At 40.0% G+C, this 24678-nt stretch overlaps 1 protein-coding gene across 3 annotated transcripts in view; it reads left to right on the forward strand.

The window, feature by feature from the left end:
* Positions 1-24678, forward strand: part of LOC114467101 (ERBB receptor feedback inhibitor 1-like) — a 37476-nt gene that overhangs the window by 8461 nt on the left and 4337 nt on the right. For 2 of the 3 annotated variants that reach the window (XM_028453147.1, XM_028453148.1), the window contains exons 2-3: positions 14497-14660; positions 23025-23089. In XM_028453147.1, the coding sequence (XP_028308948.1) occupies positions 14593-14660; positions 23025-23089 (133 nt within the window). In that variant the 5' untranslated portion in view covers positions 14497-14592. Of the gene's footprint in view, positions 1-14496; positions 14661-23024; positions 23090-23629; positions 23769-24678 lie in introns of all 3 variants that reach the window. The other variant, XM_028453149.1, reaches the window with a different exon arrangement.

Consider the following 24678-nt stretch of genomic DNA (forward strand, 5'->3'; position numbering starts at 1 on the left):
TTTATGGTTTAAATGATGAACTTACGGGGTTACTTAAGGATGACTTCACCCAGAATGTAGGCTTATTCAAGAAGTTATCCACTTTAATTTTGCACCGGTAATTTCAAAAGGTAAAGAGGGGCTGCTGCCTTGGCTCTACAGACAATAACGACCGAATCGCTTAAAGGGGACATATCATGGTTTTAAATCCTTTCTTTTTAGATATAAATCATACAGTTGTGGCCTATATAAAGCGGAACTGTAATGCTTGGATCTGAATTCCTCATTATTATAGCTCCACCCCTTTTCTACCCCTTTTCTGATGTGCTTCTAAGAGCAACTCGTTTTGGTGCGGTCTCTTTAAATGCAAATGAGACACTTCATACCCCGCCCCCTCTCCAGGTTCAACTCCACCCTGCTCGGCCATTTTTGTAGTGTGATAGAAGAGATATGGCTATGTAGCGGCGCAGAAAATGTTCATTTACACGTTATATACACAATGTCAACAACAGAAGACTTGTCCATCCAGCCTTACATGTTCGAGCCAGAGTCGGACCCGGTGGAGCGAGAGGAAAATGAAGATGATGAACCTGCAGAACCCTAACAAGTGAGCTAACACAAGCACCGAGCTAACGCTAACGCTAGCGCCAAGCTAACGTCACATAATGCAATTTAATACAGTCTTTTCGGAGACAAAAACGGCAAAATGAAATGACTAATGAAAACTTTAGACTTAAATTAAACCACGTAGGCCATATCATCAAGGATCTAAAACGAGCACACAGCGCTAACATACTAAGACGGTGCAACTGCTAATGCTAACAAAACAATGACAGGGACGTCTTATCATCACACTTTTTAGCGTTATTTACAGCTTACCGAAGTGCTCTGTTCGTCGTCTCCAACAATAGAAGGAATTGAACCCTCAATCAGACAAAGTCTTTCGGCAAATCCTTCTTTATACTGGCGGAGGTTGCTGAAGCAGTCATCCTTGAAGTGCTGCGCGCACACAAAAATGACCTTACCCACAGATGTGGGTACATTTCCGTGAAGAATAAAACTCAACCAGGCACTTTGAAAAGGTTCTGATGCTGGAAGACGTTGTAATGAAGCGTGTGGGTTACTACATCCAACAACCGAACATTTTGACTTATCCTCTCGTAACTTCTTTATCCTGAAACTTGGACTACAAAATAAAAGCGAGAAATAAAAATGGCGGATTGCTCGAAGTGTTGGGCCTGGAGTCAATGTCCTAATTTGGTCGTTATTGTTCAAAAAACGTAATAGAAAATCGAAAAATCAAAACAGATTGAAAAATATGACCAAAACAGAATATAAAGATATCAACGAGGCACCTGAAGAGATTAATTTTTTAATTTTCTTTTCTGTGCTTCTAAACACTCTAAATAAACATCAAAATGCATTTAAGGGCTAAAAAAGTGGATTTAGCATGATATGTCCCCTTTAAAAAGTTAAAATTTTTCAAATTTGAGCGATTAGGTCATGCAGGACTTAGTTGCCAGAATAACAATAATCTTCCTCAACAAGAACTGTTGATTGATTTGTTACATGACTGCTCCAGGGTTTGAGTTTATTTTGTTTCATATACATCTACCTGGGTTGCAGCTCTTTGTTTTTTAGACTGCTGCCAACTTGTAGTTTTAATTCTGCAAGTTTCAGTTTTACAGTTACAGATGGGGACCCTGTAATTGAATGCTCTAATTACAGTACAGCAGTGACATGCCGTGAGCACTAGGGTAGGGTAGGCAGGGCGTTCCAAATCCAGACCACCAATGTCAATACCATTGAAAATTTCATATGTTTCTGCTGGCAAGTGTTAATTCAATTCAATTAAATTCAACTTTATTTGTATAGCGCAATTTACAACAAAGTCATCTCAATGTGCTTATCCAAATATAAAATTCATAATAAGAAAAAAAAACCCAACAAGATCCACATGAACAAGTATTTAGCCATCTAACAAAATCAACATCGTAAAACATCATTAAAGAAACATAGACAATTATTTTATATAGCCTCCATACTCTCCCAACAAAATATATCTCATGACACGGCAGCGCATCCATTGTTTTTTGTTGGAAACACAGAAACACGGAGAAAATGGCAGCAACTACAACTCGGAACAGCCGCAATGAGGAGCATCCACAAAGCCAATCCTTCCTTTTGTACCATTCACTGTAGAAATATACGAACAATTTTCAGACCTTTCCTTTGCTGAAGGACTGGTAGCTCAGGTGTTGGTCTCCCATCTTTTTAAAGCTGTCATTTTTCCTCAAAAAAAGTTTGTTTATTGTTTCTAGCGCTGTCATCCTGCCTGTAGTGTTATCCCGCCCACTAGCTAGAGAACCTCGCAGCAGCGTTCATGTGATAGCAATTCACTAATGTACTGTGAACTAACGTATAGCATTTAGCATTGCACGGTTACGTCCAAAGGCAGCGTAGAGAGCTGCCTTTGGACGTAAATGGTTTTCATCTTGGGGAACTGACTGCGCATGTGCAAACACATAAAAACACGCTATGGGAAAAGAGGCAGAGCAGCAACGTGCCTTTGAGAAGGGGTGTGGCCTCCTCCTGCCTTGCAGCAGTTAGGAAATAGCAATGATTATTAATTTGGCCTATGAAAAGCACAAAATGCTGACACTTTCAAACTTACTATAGGCCATCGGAAATTGAAAAACAACCAATTTATAGTTATATTATGTTTAAAACAATAAATGAAATAATAATTAAAACAATAAATGAAATAATCAAAATATCAATTCACCCTTGGGTAGGCACTGCCTACCTTGCTTACCCTGACTGCACGTCAATGCAGTACAGCAACCAAATTTGATTGTATCAACTAAGTGAATGAATAAAAATGGACAGTGTAAAGGCTTTTTCAAATGGAAAAAATTGTTTTGTGAAATCTGTGACCTGTTGACCTTCACAACTCAAAGAATCGGAATCAAGAATTGTTTAAAACATGAATCGAAATTGAGAATCGGAATCTTAAAATCCAAACGATGCCCAACCCTTGTGACCACTGATGAATTGCTGTTTTTGAAAACATATCAAATGCATTCAGACAGGAGCTACATTTATTAAACCATCAGAGTACATCTGTAAACTGTTCAGTTAGAACTGCATGAGAAAGTGCCATCTTTGCAGCATTCTTGTTTGTAATTGTAACACATACAATAAACAAAAAGGCTGTTCTAAATGATTATATACAGTTTATTATATATAAACTAAATTAGCAGCTCAAGCACTATCATGCTTTTAAAACATCAGTTAATCCATTAAAATATATTTCTATAGTAATTTGCGTCACTTACCAAAAGTTACCATTTGAATAAACAATTATTGGAAATCTATGAAATGATTATCGATTACTATGTCAGAAGGATGATTCATCAATTATTTCTCCTACCCATCTACCCCCTTCCTTCTCTCTACAAAGTCGAGTCAAAAGTCAAATTAATCTTTAATTGTCAATTTTTCAACATGTGCTGGACATACAAAAAAAACCCAAAAACAAACGTTTCTCTCTGAGGCATGGTGTAAAACTAACAGTAGAAAGACTTTAAAATATATACAGAACATAAAGGACTAAAATAAAAGGACAGATTTTCAAAAGTGTTCAGATCCTGTGCAAAGATGTGCATTCAAAAAACAACAGCAGGGAAGGCATGACGCCTTCCCTGTTATATAAACATCAATTTCTAGAATAATCCCACATAAATATGTAGAATGTATTTATGCACAGTCAGATTAGAGTTAGGGTTAGTTTCTTTATCTAAACACCAGAATTTATTGTTAAGGAGTTTGTAAGTGGTCTGTTTGCTGAAAGATTTAAACATTGGTACTGCCAGGGGCAGGACATCAAGACTTCTACACGAACAAAGTACTTTCTTTAGCTTTTTGCTTGCCTTTCTAACAAGTACCAGCCTTTCTTTAGAGTTCCTGAGGCACAGGCTCATACCTTGGCTGTGCCAGCATGTCTCCCTGGAGAATCTCTAGTCCTAACCTCATGGGAGAGTTCAGATTGTATTTTCAGGCGTGCTTCTCAGTACACCAAAGTAGCACAAAGGCCCATTCATGGCTGACAGTGATTCCGTTCATGAACACAAAGTAGTTGTCCCTAGAAATCCTCATTTTTCAATGGCGTCTATTGCTGAGACTTACTGGTGGAAATGACGGTTGTTTTAAGGATTACATTAGTATTCAAATGGGGAAATGAGTCACTGAAATGTTTTGCTTCCCACTTCAACTGGAGACCCATAATGACAAGGAGCAATTCTGCATGTTTACCATAACACATAATAAATGACGATTGTAGTAATAATAAAATGTTTTTTTTAATTTATAATTCACTTGACAAAAAAAAAAAATAAATACTCAACGTGCTACAAGTAAAAACATTTTTGATAAAAACAAAAAAGCTGGAAGCCATGCAAGGATCAAAAACCAAAAGTTATATCAAAAAGGAACATTTTTAGTCCTATCAATAGACTGTGGTGCCTTCAGGGTGTATGCAGCACATAACGCCTTGAGGCAGTCTGAGTGGAGCGAAGTGAGTAGGCTGTGTTCCATGTGACACTATTTGTGACAATAAGATATTTGTCATGCATTATCCAAGAAATCTCTTTTACTTTTTAGGCCGGGCTACCGGATTCAAAACGCCACTCACTTTGTTCTTCTTGTTTTTCTTGTGTACACCAGTTAAAGTCTCTACTCTTCTGTTATTCGTGAACAAATCAGACTGAAATTTGGTAGGTATAATCTATGGATGTGTATGCATCGACGCTCGGAGCCCGATTTTTGATTTGGGGCCCAAAAGAAATATTTCAACGGTTGGTGGTACCGAATCATTGCAACATACCAATATATAAATGGGGCCTATTACCCCGTACGTGTCACGGGGGCCCTCGGGGCCCCATTTTTCAAATGACTACTCCTCCGTTAGTTCTCGTTAGATCGGAATGCAGTTTGGTATAAATACTCTATGAATGAATATGATGAGATGCTCGTAGCTCTTTTTTTTTTAAATGGGGCCGGGGGCCCACCCCCAACTTCCGGTAATTTCCAAATTTATAGGAACATAGTCGTGTGATATATCGTTTCAAAGGTAATTCAATGTAGATTACGATTTTGCCTCGCACAATTTGATTAAAGACCCGGGGGCCCACCCCCCTTTTTTCGGCAATTTTCATTAAAGTCATTTTCTCATTTATTTGAGTCAAATATTGCAACAGTTGGTGGTACCGAATCATTAACACATACCAATATATGAATGGGGCCCATTACTAGTGTTATGGCAATTTTTATATTCATCATCATATCCTCAAATGTATGTTCATGTGTACAATTTGTCATGTTTTAATACATGACGACTCCATTACTCTTTACACTTAGAACAGCTGAATCATGATTAAACAGTACAGATCGTATTATTCTCAGTGCAGCACAGTCTCTGCCAAGGCCAGAATCTCTGCTCGCATGCAGCACACACTATCATGGAGATAAGGGTGGCGCCACATCTTCTTCATAACATAACATCTTCATCATCCTCCAACATTTCCACTATGGGCATCTGACTCCCTCCCTTTTGTCTCTCACTGTTGGGACCTTTTCTTATCTGTATAAAAAGCTTAAGCTTTGAAACTGTTGGAGCGGGGCGCGGCACTTCCTTCGGACGTCCGCCTGGACGGACGCTAATTTTGTTTCACTTTGTTCCATCTTGTACCTTTTTACTTAGCAATAGAATAAACTTTTTATATAAAATCATCAATGCTTCTCCTGGATTCCATCATTCAACCAGAGCAATGAATCATGTCACTAAATGAGGTCAACCGTAAATTCTGCCGTAACAATTGGCGTCGACGAACTGAATCCATCTTCTGCTCTGTGGGGCGTCGATCGTGGACCAGCACTGGGTCGACACATTTGAAGCCCCGGGGCTGGCCCGCGGTGGTCCGCCCTCGGACAGAGACTGGAGCACGAACCATCGGTTGAACCTCAAACACCAATTCGGACTAAGGTAAAGCTGCCTTTATAAACATATATGTATAAATTTTCATTTACATATATATATATTCGCTCTGTGTTGATTTTTTTTTTGGAACCAGTCAAGCATTGTATTGATTTTCAGCTCTGAGCTTTGATTTTGATCCTCAGCTGTTCTGTGTTTTGACGCAGTGAACTGCCATGAGAAGGGCTCAAATGGTTGAGGTTCTGTGCTTTTTAATGCTGTAGGTTCTCTCTGGTTTTCTTCGGGCTCGGATATTTTGTTTAGGCATAAAATACGGCTGGTCATTATTTACTTTGTTTTGTTCGGACACCCACAGCCTGTGAGGTCCTGACCATAGATAGACGGGCAACCAAAGTTTCCAAAACATCCCAGCGGTGCCATGATCTGAGTTCACCTCTGTACCGAAAGATTAAAACCCCGAACCTAACCTAAATTGTGTTTCTGTGAATCAAACAGATGAACAACCCAATAAACAAATAATATATGCATACGCATATACAATCTTGGTATGATGTGAACTCAGATCATGCTTTCAGGCGAGTTTTACTTTTTTTTTATCTTTGTTTTTATTTTGTTTAAACGTGGAATCAGATTTCTCCCTTTGGCTTGGCTTTAATGCTTTCATTTGACGAGTGTCAGCTTTTGAGAAAGGGAGAGAAATACAGAGAGCCAAACACACACACACGTCGCTGCTGTGTTTTTCTTTTTTTTGGACGTGTGACCACACACACACACACACACACACACACACACACACACACACACACACACACACACACACCCCCCCACACACACACACACACACGTACAGAGAGAGAGAAAGGGAGAGAGAGAGAGCACACACACAGGCACGCGCACGGGCGCACGCACACGCACAGCCACACCCATCCCAAGAGAGAGGTGGCGCCCCTCACTGGCCAGTTTAGTGCACTACACACTTGTGACACAACATTGTGATTTCTCACCTCTCCTGTGCCTACAGAATAGTGCCATTACACACAGACACTATTTTTATTTTTATTTTAAATTTTATTTTGATTTCATGTTTGATGGGCAACACACACTCAAACACACACACAGATGAATACAGTATTTCATTTTATTTTATTTTAATATTACTGTTACCATCATTATCATTTTTTATTATTTAAATTGTTAGTTTCTGTTGGCTTTGTGGTTGTCCCCTGAAGAAACGACATCTTCAATGAAAGAATGAAATCACCTTCAACTCTTACGCTAATGGAATGTCAACATCATTCAAAGGACCAAGCATCAGAAGGAAATGGACAATCAAAGGTGTGTGACCTTTCAGGACTCAAGGACTCAACTCCCATTCAGCAAAGCAATGCTGAAATAACTCGCTCAGTCCCAAGTCAACTCTTCATCGTCTATGAATGGGCCGCATGCCAATGCCCCATCATCAAAGACTGAGAACCTGTGGGCGTCGGAGTAGACACTCCCCCCACCAATGAGTTGCGAGTTAAACGCCACGACTACTGCCTGAATGATGGGCAGCAACTGCAGACTGGTCACACGTCTGCTGGAAATCTTCACCAAAAAGACACTGTTTCAAAAGCCACAAGGATACCAAGCCACAAGAAGTCCACCACAGCCTTTGGTGGTAGTGCTAAATCACTTTAGCCTTGAACTTTGGCATGGAGGGGGACAACTAGCAAATAGCCAACAAGCTTCTCCTTCGCACAATACTAACCCCTCTATCTTCTGACTGTGCACTAGATTATTTTGTTTTCATTTATTCTCTCACACGCAGACAGACCAGACATACAGTCACACACCCACATTCACAACTATGAGAAACACAGGACCACCAGAACTTCACACAGAACCCTTCTGTTTGCCACATGAGATCAAGTGTGCCCATCATTTATCTTTGCTTTTATTCATTATGTTGCTCATTTATTTACACTGCTTTGGCCTTTATGAGAAAACAACAAACAAAGGGGAAGAAAATAGTGTTACTGATAAGGTTGTTTTTGTTTGCTTTTCTTTCATTTATTTTCTTGATTGAGGGGAGGCCCCCCACAATGCAAGATATGGTTACATCCGCTGAAGACAGAGCCCTCTGTTGCCTCAGCTTTTGGAGCTGAAGTTTTAATTTTTATTGGCCATGATTTTTTTGAGCTCACACGTTTTTCTCCTTTGTTATTTCTGAACGATTCTTCTTTTTCTCTTTTGTTTTACTCAATTTCAGGAAAATTGAGACAGAGATTGAGGACTGCAGCCTCAACAAGTTTAAATTTTGACATTTTTTTGACCGATACCCTCGTAAACAATCTGTACCTTACCCTTTTTGAAGCTGCTTGCGACAGACAGCCTAGTTCAACATTCATTGTTTTCATTTTGCGCGCTTCCCCCTTACCGCGTCGGACTGTCTGGCCGGCCCAAAGCCACTCGACAGCATGGGGGGGGTACCAAATTTTTCCTGAGAAAAAATGTCCCATTAGTTGCTATGAGTACATAGGCAATTACTTTTCAAACAAGAAGTCCTGGTTTAATGTGCAGAAAAAGGATAAACCTTGCTAGGGAAAGCGCTCTTCGGGGGATAGTGGTCCACCTGATTTGATACATGCTTGGTAACCGAATACCGTTCTGAACAAATTTCTACGTTCCCTTAGAGTGAGGGTTATTAGAGGTTGCGTGCTCCGTTCAATGTTGAGTGATATTAGAGGTGCCCAGAAAGTTCTGACAGTTGAGTTTCCCTCAGGTTGCGGACCGAGGTTGAGTTAATCCCAAGCTCTTATTTTCAAGAGTAGAGGTTGAATTTCCTGCCGATTCAGAGGTTTTTTCTTAGATTTCTGGAGTGTATGGTGGTTGAGTTAATCCCAAGCTCTTATTCTTCAAGAGTGGCGGTTGAGTTTCCTGCCGATTCAGAGGTTTTTTCTTAGACTTCTGGAGTTCATGGTGGTTGAGTTAATCCCAAACTCTTATTTTTCAAGAGCGGTGGTTGAGTTTCCTGCTGATTCAGAGATTCTTTTTTACATTTCTGGAGATGGACAGCGGTTGAGTTTCCCCCGCGGACCGGGGTTGAGTTTGGTTATTGTGCATGGCCGTGCGATTTCTGCCTGATCAGCAGCTAGTAGACTGTCAGTACTGCAAGGGACAATACTCTAAGTGTAGACTCCGCCAAGGCGGAATAAAAGGAGCGTACCTCTTAGTAATCAGATGATACCAGTGAAAAGCAATTAATTAACACTAAAAGGTTGCCAAGCATGGGGGGGCAATAAGAGCTCATTGACCCCGAGAGACGAGGTGGACTGGCTATCGCCACTGGTGGGTTAGATGAGACCTATATTCCACTTAGACACTATGCAGCAAAACCTTGTGAATGCATGGACGTGAAAATTGAGGCATGAACGTGTGCGGTGCATGAATGACTGAATGATGACACGTTACGTATGCCTGAGAGAACCGCGTTGTGAGTGCGAATGTGCCGTGGACGTGTCATTGAGACCGATGAATGGCTGTTTGACTACACATGTTCCTCTGTTTCACCTTCTTTTCCTCCTGGGTTTTGATGCACTAGATCTTCTCCCTGCTTTTGCCAATTATGTAGTGGGGTGTTCAGAAAACACTGCTGCTTGTTAAAAGAACTATGGTTTTAGGCCTTGGGCCTTCTAAAAAGTTTACCAGGTTTTAAAGGGTTTTTTTCTGGGTGTTTAAAAACACCAAACGACGTTTTTTATATATGATACCACTTTCAGTGGAATGACTGGCTTTGACCTTGACTGACCTTACTGTTCATGTTCAGTGTCCATGTTTTTTGTTGTTATATGTGTATACTCGTTGTGGTGTGCACTTGTCTACGTCTTCGTCTTAGTTGTTGTTATTATGTAGCTTTTTCCAAAATACAGGTCGCTGTAAGGAGACGAATCAGATCCAACTAAAGAAAAGAGATATTTTAAATTATCCAGTTAAGTCTTAATGGTTTCCTCTCTTTCTGTTTCTGAGTGTTTCCTAACAGAATGCCACCGCCTTCTCGACTCCGATCCTGTCTCCTCCAGCCGCCATGCCTAGTCACCGCTCTTATGATGAAGGATGAGAATTAAAGGGAAGTATTGTCCATAACTGTAACTGGGAAGCAAAGGGGAAATAGATTGAAATAGACACGTGACAATATGACATATTGTGGATGTTCTAACATAATATCTATTCCAGAGACTACAGAGACTTCCAATCCAACTGCAAAAGTGGGGACAGATCTTCAAATTTCCAAAAGGAGCGTACAGTTGACCCTGGCTTTGACCTTTATGGCTGAGGAGAAGGAGGTCGAGGAGGTTGGAGGGCACAAAGGCAGGCGGACACAAGAGAGAGGAAAACGGAGACACATCCAAAATGATCAGATAAGTAATTTTCCAATGATATTTATCATATGGTTTTAAGAATCCAAATGTATTCTTATGTAAAAAAAGGGAAGGGAGGGGCCAACGTCCCTCTGATTCTTGATTTATATTTTATCATAGGAAAATATACCTCAAACCCTCCAACCATTTTCTTCTTGTTCCAACAGCACTTAGCGTGCAAGACCATAAAACACCTTCACTGGGTTTAGACACTTTTAAGGGAAAAATTAAGTGTTCTCAACATTGGGTTGGTGGCCCAATCTGGGTCGCCTGAGATTTAAAAAAGGGTCCTCCTGAAAATCTTGATAATTGATTGAAATAAGAGATAGTTTAAAGTTAAGTAACTTCCAAGCATTTAAGGAAGCTCTCCAAACCGTGCTGGGGCTCGTCACCCCTACGAATGGGATAAATACAGAGAGCAAAAGACAATATGATTGTTCGACTCAACTTAACTTTAATTCTGTCTAACCTTAAAGGGCCAATAATCTCGCTAAACTCTGGTTCAGACACAGAATAGGAGACACTTTTGCCACCAATTGACCTTCAAAATTAAGTAAATTACATCTCAAATAATAATTATGAGGGAAAATAATGAAATAAATGAACTGACAAATTCAGCTCTATAAAAGAATTAGGCTATGTAATTAGGTGTGGAGTGTTAACATTATTCAGAATAAATAAAGGATAGAATAAGATTTCTCCTTCACAAATAAGAGATAGCAAAGAAAATAAACAAACAATTTAAATAAATAAATAACATTATTTATTTATTTGGTTAAACTCAGTTAGCTTTCTCACATCTCCATGTCTCCCAATTGTATGTATTCATCTTGAGAAGACATGTAATCACACTCCACACTTCTCCGTCTGACTTGCATGTCCTTCTCCGTCCGACTTGCATGTCCTTGTAAACAGTGGTTCTCAAATTGTTGCTTCTCACCAGGTAAGTAGATGTACCACAGATAATCACTGCAACTCCAGCTATGCTTCTTCTTACTCCAGGAAAAGAAAATCGAATTAATACTTCCTGCTTTTCTTTCAGCCTCATATTTTCCCACTCGCGTGCGAATGGGCTACAGAGCTAGCATGGCTAAAAGCTCACTAACCCACACCTAACCATTGTGTGATTGTGCAGCAGCACCTTTTAGGATCTGAAAAGCTCTCAGATCCTGACCTCTGACCTGTCTCTGCCTTCCTGGCCATACTAACTATTCATTTAGTTAGTTAACTAAACCTAACACCCCTAAAACTTCTATTCTATTCTATTCTATTCTATTTTATTTTATTTTATTTTATTTTATTTTATTTTATTTTATTTCGTTTTATTTTATTTTATTTTATTTTGTTTTATTTTATTTTGGGTGAGTGTTTTTCCCCCCCCACCCCTTTTTTTTTCTGTCCAGGTACCAGCTAAAGCCTACCAGGTACCAGGTACCAGCTAAAGCCTCAGTAGTGGGATCGCGCCTGTGTTCAGGTACCAGCCAATCCCAAGAGTTCTGTTTCGGTGTTTTTCCCCCTCTTCTGTTCAGGTACCAGCCGATACCAAGAGAGGTTGCCAGGTGTGTGGAGACTACCCTTCCTCAGACAACAACCAATCATCTACAACGCCGACCGGAAATGAACGACCCACACGGCAGTGAAGGTCGCACAGCGGGCGACATGGATCCAAGATGATTGCCGACACCAGCTGATGCTGAGACGGAGGCTGACCGAACAATGAAGGGGGAACCGACAAGGCCACTGAGACACACACACACAAGAAAACTCTCTAGAACAAGGGCCTAGCTTTGTTTATAAGCCACACCAAATGCTCATAGCTAGGTTGAGGGAGGACAACCTCACACCTAGCTGCAGGAATACAGTCATAAACCCTTCTGCTACGATTGAGGAAAATACTCAAGGTTCTTCACTCATGATGCCACCAATCAAGTGCGGTGATTCTAACCATGGCTATTGGTTACCCCAGTTACCACTGAACTCAGCCGATGAAGACGAGTGATGTCCTTGATGCAAATGATGATTTTTGCTTATCTAGATGTAATAAAGGATGATTTTTGATGATTCATGCCATTGATAATAATGATGAAGTTTTTTTTAAGGTTTATTTCCACATTTTTCTTGATATATCTATATCCGTGCCTCACAAAAGAAGAATATATCCAATGTATGACAATAACGATGCTAATGGTTAACCCTGACAGACAGCAAAGGTGGAATATAATAATTTTGTTTCTTGATTTGGTCGTTGATGCGACCAAAAGTGGGGAATGTTATGGCAATTTTTATATTCATCATCATATCCTCAAATGTATGTTCATGTGTACAATTTGTCATGTTTTAATACATGACGACTCCATTACTCTTTACACTTAGAACAGCTGAATCATGATTAAACAGTACAGATCGTATTATTCTCAGTGCAGCACAGTCTCTGCCAAGGCCAGAATCTCTGCTCGCATGCAGCACACACTATCATGGAGATAAGGGTGGCGCCACATCTTCTTCATAACATAACATCTTCATCATCCTCCAACATTTCCACTATGGGCATCTGACTCCCTCCCTTTTGTCTCTCACTGTTGGGACCTTTTCTTATCTGTATAAAAAGCTTAAGCTTTGAAACTGTTGGAGCGGGGCGCGGCACTTCCTTCGGACGTCCGCCTGGACGGACGCTAATTTTGTTTCACTTTGTTCCATCTTGTACCTTTTTACTTAGCAATAGAATAAACTTTTTATATAAAATCATCAATGCTTCTCCTGGATTCCATCATTCAACCAGAGCAATGAATCATGTCACTAAATGAGGTCAACCGTAAATTCTGCCGTAACACTAGATATGTGCCACAGGGGCGCCGTTTTCCAAATGACTACTCCTTCGTTAATGCTTGTCGATTCGGGCTGTAATTTGACATGGATGTCAAGAGCCTCTCGGAGACATTTTTTACTCGGTGGAACCGAGTCATTTGACTGAATTTTCGGGAACATGGTACGTTCACGTTCCGCGGGCTCTGCCGTTCATCCAAACTTTTAATCAACATAAACTAACCACACAAAGAGGAATATGGTACTTTTCATACATATATATATCCCGGTATATATTTTTTTAAATAAGTAGTTTTCACCTGCAGAGCTATTTGATAGTTGGAGAGCCTTCCAAACAACTTGTGTCTACAAAGGATCTATTAAATATTATCACAAGTATCACAAAAAAAGTTGGTTTTATTATACTGTGCACCTGAACTCAGTGTCCCAAACAAGTATTTGTGGTTGCACAATGCATTGCTCACAGTTTTGGACTTCTAAGGAGTTGATGTGCTAACTGCAAAATGAATACAGAACTGTCATCTATTTTAGCAGATTTTAAGGAATTTTTTTACATTGGAACATCAAGAAGCTTGTATGAATACATTGCTTTGTCACATTATGGCTTTGTACCACCAAACAGTGTAATTATTTTTTTTTAGCTTATTTTAAAATCTTAGCTTTACTGTGCGTATTGTCATTGTGTTTTGTAATATGCAAGAAAATTCCATGCATTGTATTCTTATGAATATGCCACAAAATGTAAAGGAAATGCTTTTAATTTTGTTTTTGTTGTTTTTGGGAAAATGAGCTGAATATAGAACATTTGACACCAATGTCACGTACACGGTAGAGAAAAAAGACTTTAGGATATGAGCCTTTCCATCATCTATATAAACATGCATAACTTCTAGAAATTGTTTTATTGATAGTAAACACAATATAATGCGCATGGATCTATATAAGGTGACCTATGAGTAATTAATACTGTACTTAATGTCAATCGTTTTACTTATGGAATATGAACGTTCAGTTCCTGCTTCTCATTGTGAACGTGTTCTAAAAGTTAGCTGACCTTTGACCTGCCTGTTGGAACTTAGGTGTGCGTGCTGCTGCTGGGTGTGCTGGATGGAGTTCCAGATATACAGCCTTCATATGTTCAGTTTATGAGTAATTCACATTGACAAAGGTGTGACCTGAACAAACAAGAAGAATGATGTCATACAATAACCATGTCTTATCTGCCTGATGTGAACGTTGGCTGGAAAAATGTGTGTCCAGGAAAAGGCTAAAACTGTGTTATCTGTATTTTTTCTGCAGTTTACCTCTGGGCACAAGGACAACGGGATGGCTTTGATAGAGTTTAATGGTACAGAAGCTTCGGAGAAGTATCAGACAAGTATTCAAAGTTTTTAAATGCAAGGTTTCTTCTACAACATGGCTGCAAGTCAGAACAACCACTGGGAAGATGATGACCTCAACAGGTATATTCATTTCTTTCTTCAACAAACAAGCGCTTTAGCTATTTACACCAGTGACTAACTCTTGTCCTCCTGAGACAGAATTTTTTATTATTTTTTTATATTCACATTTGTTCTACATACTGAGAGTCTTTAGGTTAAAAAAACAATGTACAACAAAAATTTTCTCAGAAATATTTTTATTTTTGTATTTATCATCTGTCCTTTGTTGTAGACATCGGGTTTATATTAATACAAAGCGTAACTTAAAAAACGCAATGACAATGTATTATCTTCTGTTATTCTTGTCTAAATTTCTTTGCATTTCATGAACATTACAACAGTTAGATGAGAGAAATACATCTAAACATTAAACCTTATTTCTTTGTAAAACCTCTCAGAAAGTTCATGGGTTCAACCTCTAGGGTGGTGGAGTAAGGGTCAATGATGCGGGCTATTGGTTCTAATCCAACCTGGTCCATCATTGTGGGATGTTAAGCAAGTCCTTTAACCCAAACTGCTCGTGTTGGACAATACTTTGAATAAAATGAAATGGTAGTAATAATAATAATAATAATAATAATAATAATAATAATAATAATAATAATAATAATAATAGTCCTTTCTGTGTGGAGTTTCCATGTTCTCCCCGTTCTTGCTTGGGATTTTTCCAGGGGAAGTCCCTCGTTTATCCCCGGGATTACGTTCTAAAAATAACCCGCGACAAGCAAAATCTGCGAAGTAGTCAACTTTATTTTTTTACAATTATTATACATGTTTTAAGGCTATAAAACCCCTCACCACACACTTTATACACTTTTCTCAGACAGGAATTAACATTTTTTTCTTGTTTAAACACTCTCAAAGTTCAAACCTTCGTAGATTTTAAAACATAAACATGTTTTCAAACATACAGCACTTCAGAGTCACACTGCTAGCGATCAGACATTGATGCCAAACGCATTCAGAGTCTTTGTTGATGATGACGTCAGGCCATCAACACAGACAAAGGTCTGTTCACCCATTCAACCATGGAGTAGAAGCTGTGTGTGATCACCTGGAGCTGTATGACACGGCCTTTATAACCGGGACTGGACTAGGAAGGATTAGGCATGAGAATAACCAGCGAGGAGGTGGTAGTAGCAGGTAAAAGTTCTCTCTGTAGCACTGAGCTAGGATAGCATTAGCCGCTAATCACATCGGCTTTATTCACTGGTGGTTTATGTTTGTGAGAGGAGAAAAAGAAGCGCAGCTCCTCGCTTCAGCAGGCAGTGAAACTCACCGTGTTGGATGTGTCGCTGGTGGGTGAACGCAGCATTTGCCAATCAGGACGCAAAACACAATGCGTGATCATACGCTGTAAAAAAAAATGCATCCAAAATTGCACTGTAAAAAAATCCATGAAACACAGAGGCTGCAAAAGGTGAACCACAATATAGCGAGGGACTACTATACTCCAGCTACTTCTCACAATCCAAAAACATGTCTGTTAGGTTGATTGAAATCTCTAGATTGCCCATATGAGTTAATGGGAATGTGAATGGTTGTCTGTGTGTGTCTGTGTGTTGCCATGCAATGGACTTTAGCCCTCTCTAGGGTCCCCGTCTAGTGCCCAAAAAAAGCTGGACATAAGAACCAGCAGACCCCCGCGACCATGAAAAAGGAGCAAGAGGGTCAGAAGTACTAGTACAAATAACCTGACAGCTCTAAATCTAAATCTCCCACCACAATTCTTAGCAAAGTTCTTTCTGCCCCACTCAGACCTCTGCTTCCTGAAGTATGGAAAATTGTGGAAAAACAGGAGTTAGCAAGTTCTGCTGTTTACAACAAAGGACATAGAATAAAAGTTATGTTTTGAAAAGGTTAAAATCATTATGTTTCTAAAAACTTCACTGAATTGAAGAGTCTTTCATTAAACAATGTGATTATCAACAACTTGAGCATTATGTTAGCAAGAAAAATGATCATTTAACCCCCTTGGTCTCAAAAAATGAGGAAGCTGAGATACCAGCCATTTTGGAAAGACATTCTCCCCCTTTCTTTCTTTCTTGACTATTTTATGGACATTACATAAACCTGCAACATTTCCATTCTCTTTCCATGGTACTATTCATTGATCTGAAATAAACACAAATGGTTTAATGATGATGCGATCAGTTATGTGATCGATTCAATTGGAGACACCCTGGAAAAACAGAGATCAGTTGGAATACACACCGCGAGCTGAGCGACGGCTGCAGCTCATGAATGAAACTCTGATGGCGCTAAGGCTTCTTTCTAGGCTGGTCTGACTGTTGTCCAGATATTTTTATACTATGTACAAAGTAAAGCCACAGTTTGATCACAAATATGAAGTGAAACAAGCCGTTATCTATGCAGAGGTTGGTGAATTGCACATTAGGGACCCAAAACTGATAGGACAGGTATAGAAATGATGCTCGACTTCAAGTCAGGCACACTAACATCAGCTCCATAGCACATTTTAAATTTAAAACAGCTTGTTATGTTGGAAACCAATGGCAGTTTCACTGGATGTAAACAATATCTTTGTCTCCTCTAGCCGGACTCACTGTAGGATCGCAGACACTCTTGTCCACCTGACATAATATTTTCATGAAGCCTGCAGTGCTGCACAATCCTGCATGCTTTAGAGTTCACAGTATTGACGACAGATGATAATGGTATTATGTGGGACCTGCAGTAATATTGGAACAAACACATGTGGATGTCGCGGCACGCGCAGGCGCACACACACGGAGAGGACGCAGGCGCACACAGACACGTGTGGAGGACGCACACATTAGAAGTTTAATCGGGCCGAAAAAAGCACAATATTGTTCGTCTGCGGCCAAAAATGGGCGTTTTTGTTCATCACAGGAACACCCTCTATCTGAAACGAGAACACCCACTGCTTCTTCGGCTGCCAGATGCGTAAAGAAAACGAGGTGGCGACCCCTTGTGGATGTTTTTTTATAGACTGTATATATCAGAGGAAATTAAAATACGAAGTTGACCAGTATGTGTCCATTTTAAAGAGGACTTTAACTTCCTACACAGTTTTGAGACTGCTTTGAGTTATAAATTTACCAAATATAAAATAATTTAAATGTATCTGAATGTCTAAACAGTAAAATACAAATGAACACAATATAATTAGAAGATATAAAACAAAGGCCGTTTTAATGAACAAGTTGACACATTTAAGGTGGATGAAAAAACATTAAAACAAATAAAAACATTGCACTGAGCAGTTTTTATTTTATATGAGCTACCATGGCATGTTATATATAATTCAAAAGCTTATTTTCTCAAGAAAACAACCACATCACTCTGAACATTTTTCCCAAGAGCATTCAACAAGATAATGAAACAAATATAAATGGCTGTAAATGTTTAGTAAATAACAAATCTCTTACACATCTTAAGTAAAAAAAATAAAAATTGCCCTAATTGTATATACCCTACACTCACAAAATAAATAGCAGATAGTGACTAGTGAAGTGAGTGGGCACATTGTGATACCTTATTGCATTCTTACAGCTAATACAGTATTGCACATTATTACTACTGGTTAATGACAAGTACAGAGTCAGTAGATAGAGAACCCTTGCTTATTAATCCCACGGTGGGGAAATTTCAATGTTGGAGCGCACAGTACAGAACAGGAATAAAAAAGGAGCACTCAAACAGGATAAACAAGGTAAATAAGATAATACAAACATCTGAAATATTAGGAATGAGTCGACACTTTGGGCCTATGTTACGTTACTACAGTGGGTACGGAAAGTATTCAGACTCCTTTAAATTTTTCACTCTGTTTCAAAGCAGCCATTGGCTAAAATAAAAAATTATAATTTTATTTCTCATTAATGTAGTCTGAGCACCCCATCTTGACAGAAAAAAACAGTAAGTTAGAAATTTTTGAAAATTTATTAAAAAAGAAAAACTGAAATATCACATGGTCACAAGTATTCAGACCCTTTGCTCAATATTGAGTAGAAACGCCCTTTTGAGCTAGTACAGCAATGAGTCTTCTTGGGAATGATGCAACAAGTTTTTCACACCTGGATTTGGGGATCCTCTGCCATTCTTTCTTGCAGATCCTCTCCAGTTCTGTCAGGTTGGATGGTGAACGTTGGTGGACAACCATTTTCAGGTCTCTCCAGAGATGCTCAATTGGGTTTAGGTCAGGGATCTGGCTGCGCCAGTCAAGTATGGTCACAGAGTTGTTCCAAAGCCACTCCTTTGTTATTTTAGCTGTGTGCTTAGGGTCAATGTCTTGTTGGAAGGTGAACCTTCAGCCCAGTCTGAGGTCCTGAGCACTGTGGAAGAGTTTTCCTTCCAGGATATCTCTGTACTTTGCCGCATTCATCTTTCCTTCAATTGCAACCAGTCGTCCTGGCCCGGCAGCTGAAAAACACCATGATTCACTGTTGGGATCGTATTGGGCAGGTGATGAGCAGTACCTGGTTTTCTCCACACATACCACTTAGAATTAACACCAAAAAGTTCAATCTTGGTCTCATCAGACCAGAGAATCTTATTTCTCATAGTCTGGGAATCCTTCATGTGTTTTTTGGCAAACTCTATGCTGGCTTTCGTATGTCTTGCAGGAGAGGCTTCCGTCAGGCCACTCTGCCACAAAGCCCCGACTGGTGGAGGGCTGCAGTGATAGTTGACTTTGTGGAACTTCCTCCCATCTCCCTGCTGCATCTCTGGAGCTCAGTCACAGTGATCTTTGGGTTCTTCTTTACCTCTCTAACCAAGGCTCTTCTCTCACGATTGCTCAGTTTGGCTGGATGGCCAGGTTTAGGAAGAGTTCTGGTCGTCACAAACTTCTTCAATTTAAGGATTATAGAGGCCAATGTGCTCTTAGGAACCTTGAGTGCTGCAGAAATTATATTGTAACCTTGGACAGATCTGTGCCACAATTCTGTCTCTGAGCTCCTTGGGCAGTTCCTTCGACCTCATGATTCTCATTTGCTCTGACATGCACTGTGAGCTGTAAGGTCTTATATCGACAGGTGTGTGCCTTTCCTAATCAAGTCCAATCAGTATTTTTAAACAAAGCTAGATCCCAATGAAGGAGCAGAACCATCTCAAGGAGGATCAGAAGAAATGGACAGCATTTGAGTTAAATATGAATGTCCCAGCAAAGGGTCTGAATAGTTATGACCATGTAATATTTCAGTTTTTCTTTTTTAATAAATTAGCAAAAAATTCTACATTTCTGTTTTTTTCTGTCAAGATGGGGTGCTGAGTGTACCTTAATGAGAAATAAAATGAACTTTTTTGATTTTAGCAAATGGTTGCAATGAAACAAAGAGTGAACAATTTAACGGGGTCTGAATACTTTCCGTACCAACTGTAGATTGGATTAATCTCTGATAGCTGGCTTCAACTAACCAAACATTCCCTGTCAGACAGGAGCTGTCGTACCAACATCAATCACCTATGATCAACACGCCATGTTGTTTATTCTTCTTCTTTAATGCTTTCCGGCAGGCTGTATGCTAGGTTTCCCCAATGCTGCCACCTTGATGTTGTTCCCACATAACTTCCTCTGATTAGTTTTCAAACTAACAGGAACACCCATGGGGGCGTTCTTGAATCAAATCGGGAACGCCCAGCCGTAGACAGACCCTTCTCGAAAAAAGAAGAACCTGCCTGAGAGAACACGGCCCGAACCCGTCCGACCTGAATGAAGCCGATGTCTCTTTAATGCTGAACACGTTTCAACCTGAAGGTATTCACATCCTTGTGCGTGCATGTAGAATGATCCATTGTGAGTTATAAACATGACGCTCAGCTTCATGTGTCGCTACATGCTACGTCTGGCTGAAGCTACACTGTTTATATGGGACGGTGCATACATGCGGGGCAGCTAAGTGACTGCAGGGGTCCTCGGGTAAAGACGGGAACATCTGAGCAAATTGCCTGTATTAAATAAACGGTGCAGCTGATGTATGTGTTTCTGGGTTATTCAAATTAAAAAGAGAGTTAAAACAACTCGTGCACTCCTGGAAGTCCCTTTTGTGTACAAGTGTTCAACAATTAATACGACGGTACCACTTAAAAAAGGAAAAAAACAGCAGAAATTCCCCCCTACGTCGCTGTAAACTGAACGAAGGGCGTGCCATCGCTCCGTAGAGGAGCAAAATTACAATGCCGCGGGCCCCTGTGCTCAACAGCGCTGATATGCTGATCATTTTTTAAAGTGGAAATGTAAGACATTAATCTCTCGTTAGTATGAGGAAAACTCTATGTTCTGTAATTTCAGGACAGCAAAAAAATGACACCGTGACCCAGTCCGCCTTCTTAGCTTCAGACCGCCTTCATTGACAGACTTACTTTTTTCCTGTGCGTATTGTCCAGTCCAGGCTCCTGACACGCCTACTGCACATAAATCGACCCAAAGTACGTAAGTCTGTCCATGAAGGCGGTCTGAAGCCAAGTAGGCAGACTGGGCCATTATGTTGTTATTTTTTGACTGTCTGGAAATCACAGTTTTCCTAAAGCTTGTAAATTTCATTGAAATCCGTGAAAATGATAAAGCATACTTTTAAAATGAAAGCCCTTCATTGAAAAACAATGCAACAGGTTGATTTGATAAGATTATTGCAGTGTGAGGATTGGCCGCATTTTTCTTTCCAAGCCACATTTAAAATCCCCTCTCCACCCCCCACACTAACGACAGATTAACGTTTGTTGTTGTGGAAAGCCTACTTTTATTAACATTAGTCATCAACAGCATCATCTGTCATGAATGTTTCACATGTTATTTACTCTTGTAGTGTGATCAAACTATAGCTTTACATTGTACATAGTATGAAAATAGTTGGACATCAGTCTGACAGCGTGGGCAGAAGTCTGAGGTCTGTCACAGTTTCATTTTAACCAGTTGCAGCAGCCAACACACGCACCTCGGCATACAGCGGCAACAGTCTAAAGGCACAAACATACAAGGATGGAATGGACTCACAGAGGTCCCTCTGACCCTGTATGCGTGGACTGCGCACGGACTCAAGGACGACTGCGCCACATACCGAGTCAGAGAGAGTGATAACAGATGGGATAAATCGCTTGTAAAGAAGCATATCCAAGGTGGAGAGAACAGACGCAATTTATTTAAAAGTGTGGATGTGGAGTAGAGTGTGTCTGCTCTTCTGAGATCATTGCAGCTACTTGTGTGTGGTGTGAGTTTTGTGGCAGGGGAGGGGAGGGGCTGTAAGCCTCTAGTTATTGTCCCCACAGCAGCAAGTGATATGTGATGCATGCTTTCATGTCTCTAAAACGTCAGAACACAAAATAAAGTCCCTACATTTGTCACTAGGATAGGTTTCGAAGCATGGACAAGTCTCATGATTCTACATACTGCTGCTTTGAGCAACTAGGAGAATGTGTGTAAGGCCAGATTTGACTGGGAACACCCACATTTCAGGGTCGCTCCTCCCAGAGTGCGTAACTGGGACTTACTTAAAGCTGCAGTATGTAGAATCCTATCTCCGCTCCGTTTCAAAACCAAAACTTAGCCTCAATTACCTGTATTTTTTTTGTGAAAACTCAGGCAGCAGGGCGGAGCGCAGCTGAGTTACCCGTCAGCCAGCCTGTGTGTGTGTGTGTGCGTGCCGATGACAGGGGAGAGAGAGGGCTGATCACTTCTTCTTCAGTCGTACGTTTATAGCACTTACCATAGACAGTACCGCTTTATGGTTTAAATGATGAACTTACGGGGTTACTTAAGGATGAGTTCACCCAGAATGTAGGCTTATTCAAGAAGTTAACCACTTTAATTTTGTCTGTATTTGTGTTTTAACTCTGTCATAGGCTTGTGAGCTGTACAGGCCATACCAGGGTTGTGCCCTGAAGAAGCAGGAAGAGGCTGCGGTGTAGGGTTAATAAGATGGACACCTCTATGTGTTCAAACAGCATTGCTCACTCCAACACTGAATTGTTCCCACAATTTTGCTTTTAAATGTTCCCATGCATTTGTTATCAGAATTAGTTTTCGTTTTCAAGAATACTAGTTTTAAATTGAAATCAAGAAAAAAATAATCAAAAAGCTTAACCTTGAGAATGAATCTTGCTGTAGTCGGACAGGCGCTGTACATCAATCAGAAGAACTTAAAATAAGAGTGCTACTATCCAAGGAAAAAATGCCTTACAAAACATGAAATATTATTTTCAAAAAGCAGGCCAGTAACTTGTAAAACTGTTACATAAAAGATAAAGTCAACAACAGAACATATATTCTGTTAAAAGTTTTAAACATTTGTCTTGCTTGTTATTTCCCATATAATGACTGACTTGATGCAGGTTATATATGAAACTGATTTACATTGCAATCCACGGCTGCATATACATTTCTTAACCACTTTTTCATTGCAGAGTATGCTTTGGCCTGAGTGTTGACATGGAGCAAAACATGAAGGAGCTTCAAAAGGACTCAAACTGTAAGTGTCATTGTAATCTTGTAAGTCACGCTTTTTGGTCGCTTCATCACTTCATCGCTTCAGTGACGTGACGACCGCGTAATAGTGTAAATAATGTGTCTGTGGAGCAGGGCCGCAGAGGGCTGCTGCATAGAGAGGGCTGGTCACTGTGGGGTAACAGCTCTTATCATAGACAGCTTACGGTTTAAATGCTCAACTTATGGAGTTTCTAAAGGATGAGATCACTTAAAATATAATTAGAATTTAAAAGGTGTATTCAAAGAGTATTCCACTTTCTTTGGCCCCAGTTAGTTGGAAAAGTGTACGGCCCTCCCACTACAGTGGCTATAAAGACAGCGACAGCCGCTTGACGTTACATTTATGTAATATAGTCGGCAGAGTCATCTCGACGTCCAAAAAAATCAAAAGATGACAGCCTGGATTCAAATCCCCGACCTAATGCTTTGAGGGATATTTAGAGATATTGTTTACGCACCAGACTTAGCTTCACATGAAGCAACTCATATAACTAACTCTGCGACACACCCGTCACTGATACAGGTTATGTGGGTGGAGGGCCCGACGGAAGAGGAGGGGCGAAGGAGATAAAGCCGTGGCTTTCTTCGCTTTCTTCCTCTGGATCTCCGCATGGTGAAGGAACTCACAGTCGGCGTTGTATCCAGGAAACTTTACTACAGATGTCAGTAGGTGTTTTAATGCAGAACAACCTCTGTGTCTTTCCCTAAATGATTTGTTATGAAGAAAACTACAGTTTGAGGAAAAAAAAAACATAAAGCAGCACATCATTTGTAATGATGTGAGCACGTCTGTGGTGTGTGATGTTACTAATGTGTGTCAGATAAGAGTGTTAAGGTTAAGTGTTCCTTGAGAAGCAGTGTTCGAGTGGGCGGAGCCAGGTAGAAACCCAGGGTTTCTTTGATAAGTTCATGGAGGATATTACCATGATGACTACTCAGAGAAGAACATACCTCGCATTCTGGAATGTGATACTCAGTTTCCTTCATTTGAGCCTGAACATACTCAGAGTTCGAACATAACATACATTTCTGGGCATATAATCTGTAATCTGTTACTGATTACATTTTGAAAATAACCTTCCCAACACTGAGTATGTTAGCCTGAGATCAATAAATCTTCTTATCCATTGCGGTATTATTTGTTGGTGTTTGTTGTGTCAGAATTCACTAGCACCTCCTATAAACAAAACAAATCTGCATCACTCTCTTGTCTCATTCTCTTACCAATTCTCATTTGGAAAAAGAAAAAGAAACAGGTTGATTAGAACACCAACATAGTTAATGCTCAGTGACATTTATCTGTCCTGGCCTGTTTCATTTTCAGACTGTCCCTCATCATAGTTATCTAAATAAAAAGCATGAGAATGCATTATTTTAACTTAACATTTAGTAACACCAAATTTTACAATGAGGCAAATGGAGCAAATATGATAGGCAGTGTTAGTTAATTAGTTAGTTACTAGTCGATGACATGCTAACTTTGCCACTGCTGCTGGGATGAGATTCACTGCAGAGCAGATCGAAAACGTGACATTCCTTCAAAGTTATCGCATGCTGTTTGCAAATGTCTCT

This window comes from Gouania willdenowi, chromosome 7 (assembly GCF_900634775.1).
Source record: "Gouania willdenowi chromosome 7, fGouWil2.1, whole genome shotgun sequence".
NCBI lineage: Eukaryota > Metazoa > Chordata > Actinopteri > Blenniiformes > Gobiesocidae > Gouania > Gouania willdenowi.